The following is a 9,847-nucleotide window of genomic DNA, read 5'->3' as shown; positions in this document are numbered from 1 at the left end:
TCTCTACTGCTTGCGTGTTGTAAATTCTTTGTAACTGATGGGACAGAGAACTTTCAAGATAGAAAATAAAGGTGATTATATCCTCTCATCCCACTCGGGTACAAAATATAGGAACAGAGAATGAATCATTTAATAAACCTTAAGCTTAATTGGATTACTTTGAATGATCACATCCTCTTGTTGAATTTAGGTGTTATTTCAGTTGTGTAAATTTTGAGTAAGGTTTGAAAATTAAATTTTGATGTAATTGTTTTAAGACGAATGGAGGAAATCCTTAAAAAAACAAGAAAAATATGATAAAAAATTTAAAAAACTTGATTATGTGATTGAAAGAACTTATTTCAATCAAGAATGTTTTTTTTGATAATTTCATTCATATGTGGGATTGAAAAGCATCGGAAAGTAAAGTATTTTTGACAAATTGAAGTGTTGCAGAGAAGTTACACAAAGACAATGACTAATATTATATATATGTATTTAAAAATATTGTTGTACATGTGTCGAAATCATGTAATTTAATATTTAGTGTTGTAAATCGATAAATAAAATTGTTGATTATCAATTTCAGAAGATTGATACATAATTACTTAATTCCTCAAAATATCAACATGTCTACCATCTAAATTGATAAAAGTACAACAAATCATGATGCATGTATTCAATTCTTAATTTTTATGAATTCACCTATGTTCATTCTACTGCACATTTCTAAATTCTTGACTTTTTTTTATTTTTATTTCTTCTTAAAACTTTACTTTTCTAATCTCTATTTCTTATTATTATCGAAATTACTTACAAACTAATTACTAAATCAAATACACTTATATCAAAAGTTATTCTATTATCTTATGAATTACAATATTATTATAACTAAAATTGATATATTTATCGAAATTATTATCATAATTTGTATTAAATATAAAACAATTTTCTATTGTTAAAAACTACAAACTTAGTTATTTAACAAAAAAACTAATAATCAAAAATAAATTTTATGTCTCACTTTTAAATATTTATTTATTAATAGAACCATGAAAATTCCTTTACTATTTTAAAAATATTTTCTTTTCAAAAAATATATATAATTTTCACGACTAACATATTTTGGGAATCATAATCTATCAGAAATCCCACACTATGCTGCTAGACCCTGGAAAAACTTTATCTTCTCGTGAAAATTGATAAAGCGTATTGGCATAGATACTAAAATCAATTTTTCATATGTTTGAATTAGATTCATAATAATTTTTACCTTTTCATTATACCACCTTAATTTTTAGGACTAGAATTGTTATTGGTGTTATCCAAACATCCTATTTGTTTTTTAAAATCACGCTGAAAAATTGAAGTAATTATTTATTATTTTCACTTTCAATATGAAATTGGAATTGATTCTTGGAGATTGAGTACGTTTTTGGATTATTAGTAATAAAAGTAATTTGGGTTAAAATAAATTTTTAAAGTGACGAATTTATGTTTTAAAAAATTTATTATAAAAATAAGTTTGGAGTAAAATTTATATAAAATAGTATAGAATATCATTTTTTGTATAAAATTTAGGTAAAATAAGTATTGAACTCTTTTAAAACTGAGACAGATTTGACGACTCAAACTAAACTTGCATAAACATTATTTATTAACAACATACTCACATTCACAAGAAGATTCAAACCGACATTCTCATGACATATAAGTCGTATCCTTAAAATCTTCACTATGTCGTGTCATTTTAAAGTATCCTTTCAGTAATTAAAACAGAGTGGCTGAGCAGCCAACAATGAACTGCCACAGCTAAATTCAATTATAAACTTCTCAATTTTCTCACCAATCCACCCTTTTTTGTCAAACAAATCCACTCTTTTCTTTTTCAACCTTCACTTCAACGGTTTGATCTCTCACCTACTTTGAATCACATATATTATAAGCTAGTTTCCACACTTCTCTTTGACAAAAACAATCCAATCTCTTCCCTTTTTTCCACCTTCTTCCTTTACCTCTATTCTCTTCTTCACCACTCAATTACTCCAACATCACAACCAAAAGAAATTGAATCAATTGTGCAACATCTTGCATCATCCAAAATAATAAAAAAAGGGTCGCAAAATAATGAACCATGGCACGTACATTGCTTATGATGTGGTCATGGTTACTCTATCCATATCCTTCTTTGTTCTTGCTGTTGTTCTCTATCTTGTGTGCAAGAAGAAACCGGTTGAATCAGAAGAAACACTTGCTGTGAAGCATTGTGCTCGTGCATACTCATTGATGGACATTCATGCTGCCACTGATGGCTTCAACCATAGCAGAATTCTGGGAAAGGGTCGCGTAGGAACCGTGTATGCCGGTGTACAAGAGAATGGAGAACTTGTGGCTGTGAAAAGGATTCATTCCGTTCTTGTGTTGAGCAATGCAGGATTTGGATTCTCATCAGTGTTGAAATGGCTCTCTTCAGCTCAACACCCCAACATTGTTTCTATCCTAGGATTCTCCGAAGCACCGGGCGAGAGGATCATAGTGATGGAGTTTGGGAGAATGGTGAGTTTGGATTTCTATTTGCATCAAAATGTTAATGGTGCATCACTCTTGGATTGGAACAAGAGGATCAGAATTGCGTCTGGAGCAGCTAGAGGGATTCAGTACCTTCATGAAGTGGCGACACCAAACATTGTACATGGGTGTGTCAAGTCCTCAAATGTTTTAATTGATGTCAATTTTTGTCCTAGGATTTGTGATTATGGTCTCAATTTTTTGGCACCCCGAGAAAAGAGAGGGCTAGTAGGGTATGTGGATGATGAGTATTGGAATGAAGAAGGGGGTGGTGCTAGCAAGGAAAGTGATGTTTATGGGTTAGGGGTGATCATGCTTGAGCTATTAAGTGGTAGAGGGTGTGAGGAAGGATTGATAGCTAAATGGGCATTGCCTTTGATCAAGGAAATGAGTTTTGGTGAACTTTTGGATGCTAGGTTGGTGATTCCTTCTGACATGAAGCCTCTAGTTAGATTAGCCAAAGTTGCTTCAGCTTGTGTTGGTAATTCAAGGAAGTGTAGGCCTTCCATTGCTCAAGTGACAACTATTTTGAACAATATAGAGATGGAAGTGTGCATATGATTATCAGAGAAATTCTCATGTGGTTCTGGACGATCTCTTCGAATTTTTACATGACACATATTTGAGTATTGTTAATTTTAAAAACTTGAGTAGATATAGTGTGAAAATGATTCAAGATCAAGACCATAGATATGCATGTGGTGATTCTAGACTAAATAATTTTTCTTGTTGGTTGTGAGTCTCGGAGTCACTATGAAGTCCAATACTCAATTTGATAGGAGCAATTGCCTTCAATTTTTGGACAATTCGGACGGATACCCGTTACCCAAATGGGAAAAAAGTTGGTATGCACTTCTGATCTGTAAAGTGTAAACTATATATTATAAGCTTTACAAGTTTTACTCGCATGGGATGTTTTGCCTATTAATGAGGGACTTTGTACCCAAGCTATGACAGGTTGAGAAATTTCAAAATCATGTTATAGGAACGTTGAAATAGGTTCATCATTTAGGGCAACTTCTGTCAATTTATGGTTCCCTTTGGTGTGGGGATCCTTTTGTTGACGAAAGGGAAAGGGACCCTAGATTTTTGTTATTTTTTCTGGTCTCTGTTTTAATCAGCCTTTTATTTTAATTTGTGTATAGGTGTTTTCTTTTTCAGACTTTGATTATTCAAAACATGTGCCATAAATACTGCAAATAAAGGACGCAGATTTTGCATTCTTATGCCGGTGACCATGTGTATACGTATATAGTTTTAAGTTGAACACATTTGCAGTAAAAAAAAAGTTGAACACATTTACTTTACATATGATCATAATGCATACTTTTAATTAATATTTGATCCAGCTATTTTTCCTGTTTATATAGTCAGTAATGACACATACACTTCCATATTTTATTTTGAACTAAAAACTTATTTTTTTTTTGTTGAAATAACTTTAGGTCTTTGTGTCTCTTATTTCTTGAAGTTATTGAATATTTTGACTTTGTTTTAGCTACTTCAACTACATTTTCTCTCTCATGCATGGATTTTTATTTTATCTTATAGGAAAAATTTCACAATCAGCTTACCCCTTTTTCTTAATTATATTCTTGAAGGATACATATTTCTATATGCTGTGTGTTATTTGAAATAAACAACAAAAAAATATTTTCATTATCTATCTGACTAAAACGACATAATACAAACACGCTTTCAATATATAATAATTGATATTAGCCTATTAGGGGCGTGACTTCACAATGCATAACAAAATTGTTTCTCTCGTGAATTGCAAAAGTTACACTCCCTAATAACACAATGAAAACACATTTTTATGGTAAGTTATTCACAGAAGCTTTGTTTTTTTTATATTTATTTTTGTATAAAAAATTAAATAAAGAAAATATTAGGGTGTGATTGTGTGAATTTAACAGAGAATAACAAAGTCCCAAACAGAATTTCCCTGCCTCCCGAGAGTCTAACTGAACTAAACTAGGGAGGCCCAACATCTTGTGTGAACTTAATTCATTGCTCTTACATATTGAAATCAGACCCAAGAAAATCGAATGTATGCATAGGAAAGTTCGTAATCATTTGAAATTCAACCACAATATTTTGGCCACGAATAATTTATTAAAATTTATTTTAAATTCTTTTATTATTTTTTTTACAAAAATATCGTTAATTTTGGATCATTTCTAAGTTCATCAAATCATAAGTGGAATACATTAATGTCTTAAGTTCTTTGGAGTCTAACTTTGTCTTGCATGATTTTTTTTTGTTGAGATTTTACTCTGCCATTTCACATAGATAGCCAATAAAAATTAAAGCAATACATATTTTAATGATGAGAGAGATTAAAAGAATTATAGTCAATAAAAAACAGTGAAAAAAGAATAAGAGTATATTTCATTAATATTGAGGGTAGTTTTGAAAAAAATATGAAAATTTAAAATAGATTTAATATTATTAACTAAATTAACTATTTTTTTTTTCAAAATTTTGATGAATTAATTAATCGGGTCTTATAAAAAAGAGTGAAAGAAGTATAAAATATATTTATAGTAAGATGCATGTATATGTTTGTGTACATACGAGTGCGGTTTTTTCTCATTTGTGGTCTAACTCAAATGGTCTATGAGTAAGTTGATTGTTTTTATTTTTTAACTTTAAGAATATAGTTTTTAAAAAATTGAAATGTTTTTTCATATAGGTAAATGAGTTAGTTGTTGCAAACTAAAGCCATTTCTCTACGAGCTAGTTTTACGGTTTAACTCGCGTAAATCCACAATTAAGAGAACTATATTTTGTTTGGTTTAAACCTTGCCACACAAACTGTGTTATGCACAGCACACTGGTCTAAGGACTGCACTGCATGCAGGCCATGCACCTATCTCTAAATACAAAGTTACCAATTGACAAATTACTACTCAGTAGTTATATTTTTGAAGCAAAAGTCTTGCATTCACACTCAATAATTGCGTTTTCGTTGTCTTTTTATGAATTGTGTTGCCTATATGCTAATGACCACACCAATTGATTTTCCCTCTTCGAAAATGACCCACAATGAAAGCGAATTTCTTGTCGGCCCCTAAACATATATGCAAAAGGTTGATCTTAAAATTAACTTTCCCTTAATTATTAAGGGAAGGAGCGATTCTCAAAGGAAAAATCATTGAAATTTTTATGATGATAGGATAGGAAAAACCGAAGCATGGGCTGTCGAGCGATGAGTGATGACGTTTTAAATTGTAATATACGGCTATAGCATATAAGGCTATGGTTCTTGGACAGTAGTATAGTATATAAAATCGTACATGTTATGGTCAATACCTTTTCTTTTGGATCACTTTTATTTTTTGCACCTTACACAGATTTATGTGGCATGCATGGATGAATTTGAATTCACAAACTCATATCATTATTATAAGCTTTTTGTTTTCTTAAGGTTAATAATCTAAAATTAAGATTTTAATTTGTTTAATTTGAAAATTATGTAGTCGTATATATAAGGTGAGCCAGTATCAAAATATAATATTATTAATTAATTTTTATGAATCAAAAGAGTCAAAGAACCTGTAAATTACATTGAACCAACAACAATTTTGGACTTTAACTTTTTATGGATTCTTCCGCTCTTCCCTATTTTTATACATCATATCTCCTAGAGTTCCTTTTTTAATATGCTGGTAATTAAGTAGATGCAGCTGAATTCACATTATATGTTGAGTTTATGAGAGATAATACCTAAGTTCAATTACCATAAATACATATTTATAGAGAAGTGAAAAGTTTAATTTTAACCTGAGGGTTAAAAATTGTGGTACATGATAAACCACATAAAAGCTGGTTCACCTAGACTTCGCCTATATATGTAGGCAATTTCCTATAGATAAGTTTCCTTATCGAACTTTGTCATACTCGTACCTCATAATTACCAGCAATAAATTAAGCACTTAATAAATTATAATGTTAAATAAGTTTTTTCTTTATAATTTGAATCTTTAATTTTTTTTATTTGTTCTTTTAATTTTTAAAATTAATTATGAGAAATATATATTTTTGTGGTGGTTTAAAATTATTCAATAACGATTTTGAATCATCATAAATTGTGATTTCATATAATTTAATCTGAAGAATTAAATTGAATCAATTTAAAAAATTAGATAACTAAATTGAACCAAAAAAATTAGAGAACCAAATTAAATCTAAAAAATAAATTAGAGAACTAAAAATTAATTCAAACAAATTATAATGGCTAAATTAGTAAATTAAGTTATTAAATAATAATCTTCAAACCTTGTAAGTTTAACGCTTACACAATCAATTAATTACTCTGTTAATCAAATAACAGGAAACGAATTATTATTGGTTTTTGATTTTAGGTTTTAATTAAAGCTAATGAGAAACAAGTGCAAATAAATGGTTAAAAGAAAATTCAATAAGTAAAGACATGTAGGTATCAGAATCATTTCTATTATCCCGTAGTGTAATCTCATTTTCTCCTAAATCCCTTCTAATAATGTAATTGACATGTAATTTCTCTAATTTAATTCATTAATCCCTTTGTTGCCAATTATATGATCCTTAATTTCTTAAGCGAGCGCAATTAGAAGCAAGCATTATGTTTAAGAAATTACAAGGGAATGCATATATTCAAACCCTATTCCTAGGCACAAGAATTATTAGATTAGAACAATTCAAATCGCAATTTCTAATTGCAATTCAAATTACAAATTAATCTCAAAGAAAGTCAATCGGTGGAAGTAGTAAGCACAAATGTAATAAGTCACCTAAAAAATGTTCAAAATTTAGAAATCAATTATAGATTTTGTACCACTTCGTCAATCAATGATAAAATGACCTTATTAATACTTGATGTCTTCATGTTTATGCACTTGAAACTGTAAGACATTGTACCACTTCACTTCCTCCGCCCAGAGTGGGTACCAGATAGTGCTTTTGGTACCTGACCGATGCACTAGGGCTACCAGATATTCAATCAGTTATGCTTGCCGACCTTGGTCCCCAATTTACAAATGGTTCATGAGGTGATCCCAAGGATCTTGGGAGTTGGTTGCACCACTATTGGATAAGTTTCCCCGGACCAATTAGGTTACTTGGTTAGACGTATTCCTATATAAATCGTGTCGTTTAACCTAGGAAGGACACTTTACACTTGAATGTAGTTGGGATATGTTTCCTTCCTCTTAGGGAACAAGTTCAAACAGAGTTTCATCCATGATTAAAAAAACAGAGATTCATCCTAACATTAACCTAAAGAAATTAGAAACTTAGATAAGAAGGAAAAAAGAAGATAAAGATGAAGAGAAGATCATGAATCTTCAAATAACCTTTTTTTTTATTTCTTCAATCTTCAATGGTGGTTAATGATTTCTTAAGCTATCCCTCGCTTCTGGTCACTAGAAAAGTCAAAGAATACCCAAAGTTCATATTTTTTTTCACACTTAAACTTATTCGGTGCTACAAAACACATCTTGAATGCTAGCCATAGTCAATTTTGCATTGGCCCCAAAAAACAAGGTAAAAGGTTGTGTTGGGTGACTTGTCTCCTATGTTTGTTTGCCAACACTACACCGGAAGCCCTCTACGAACAGACCGGGTACCCGAGCACTTGGAAAATCCTAAGGAATCAGGTATAAGGTATAATCATATTCTTTCTCATTTAAGATTTTCTAAATATAAAACACTTAAAAATGCTTTTTAATTGGGTTATTTGCTCACAAAATTCCATCAAATTAATGCATAAAAATATGTAAAAATTATCTTTGAGATAAATCTACATATGTCACAAATTTATCATCATACAATTGCCATCAATTTTAGTCTTCACGGTGTTACCTTTATGTGAATCTATTTGTTGTTTCTTCCCCCGTCAAATAGTTGCAAGAAAGAGACAACATTGTTTCCCTGTAGAAAGAGATTTGCCCAATATTGATAAGGGTTTTTCCAATTGAACCCAAGTGAAAAATGGAGTTAATTAATACTATTTTCAAACATATAATTTTTACTTGTCATTAAAAATGGGGTTAATTAAACCCATTTTTACTTGGCATCAATTAGACAAGTCCATATTAACCATTACCAACTAAGAAAGTTAGTCCTAAATTTCTTAATTAAATTAGTTGGTCTAGAAAGAAAAACAAAGAAATGAAGTGAATGTAAACGTAAGGAATGACATAAAAATAAATGTTAAAATTTCCTTTTTCATGATTTAAAACCCTATAGGATATATCATAACAAAAGTTACAAAATAAATTATAATATGAGCAAACACGTTAAAATTTGTAACTTAAAAATACTGCAGGTTATAGTATTATATTTTTTCCTCATATTTTGAATGTAAAATATTTGATAATTGCTATGCACACTTACTTTGTACATTTAAATTACAAATCAATTATCTAATTTATTCTCTTTTAATGCTTCTTTTGACTTAAAAAGATAGAAATTTAACTTCTTCTAAGTTTTTAATTCGAAAATGCTAAAGTTAGTGATTGTACAGTGCTTTGATTTTATTTTTCATTATAGAATTTTGACACAGTAGCAGAAGTCTTGAAGATGTTGAAGAATTAGAGCAGTGCGCTGGTGCATGTTTAGTGTGTGAAGCCAAGCTGGAAGCCAGCTTTATCGAGCATGAGTGATAAGCGTGCTGAGAGACTTAGTGCGTGGTCACTTAAGACAACTTGTACTTTGCATGTGTGCACTATTATTTTTGAAAAACATGATTGTACAACATTTTGAAGATTATAAAAAGGTGACATTGTGCTTTTGGAGGGAGTTGGTCAGCAAGGGCACAAAATAGAGAAAAACACTCACTTTGGAGCTCTTCTTCTTCCATTTTCTTTGTTTCATCTTTTGTTTTTTGAGCATTTCATGACTATAAGAGGTTAAATTACCCATTGTTGAGAGCTTGAATACCAAACACTCTTTGATATAATGGTCTTTACTATCCATTTAATTTTATTTCAATATTATTCCTTCCTATCTATGTTTATGGTTTGATCATCCATTCACATGTATGTTATATGGTTTTAATAATTGGGAAATATTTTTACCCTAATAACTTGAAGGAACTTCTAGGTAATCCATGTCTAGGGATAAAATGATATTATATAGTCTTATTTATGCATCTTTATTCTTAAAGCACATTACTTGGTTTAACTCTTAAGAGATTATGAGTGAAATTAAGTGATTTAAGCTCTGTTACATGAGAAATTATGGTTATAGTAGTTTAGTCGATGAAGATAATAGTCGAAATAACTTTAAATGATGAAAAATCCTTAACATTACA

General features: G+C 30.1%; 1 protein-coding gene across 1 annotated transcript; it reads left to right on the top strand.

Annotated features, from left to right (window-relative positions):
• The first annotated feature begins 1,809 nt into the window (after window positions 1–1,809).
• On the top strand, window positions 1,810–3,771 carry LOC114375937 (serine/threonine-protein kinase-like protein ACR4). Its single transcript, XM_028333806.1, has one exon. It carries the CDS (start codon window positions 2,107–2,109, stop codon window positions 3,106–3,108), a length of 1,002 nt encoding a protein of 333 aa, XP_028189607.1. The 5' UTR covers window positions 1,810–2,106; the 3' UTR covers window positions 3,109–3,771.
• The last annotated feature ends 6,076 nt before the right edge of the window (window positions 3,772–9,847 follow it).

Source organism: Glycine soja, chromosome 11 (genome assembly GCF_004193775.1).
Source record: "Glycine soja cultivar W05 chromosome 11, ASM419377v2, whole genome shotgun sequence".
Lineage (NCBI taxonomy): Eukaryota > Viridiplantae > Streptophyta > Magnoliopsida > Fabales > Fabaceae > Glycine > Glycine soja.
Note: the sequence above shows the minus strand (reverse complement) of the source record. Positions and strands in the feature narration are given on the sequence as shown.

What these genes read in the sequence shown, in the direction of transcription:
- LOC114375937 (XM_028333806.1), top strand. Translation starts at nt 2,107, where the DNA reads ATGAACCATGGCACGTACATTGCTTATGATGTGGTCATGGTTACTCTA.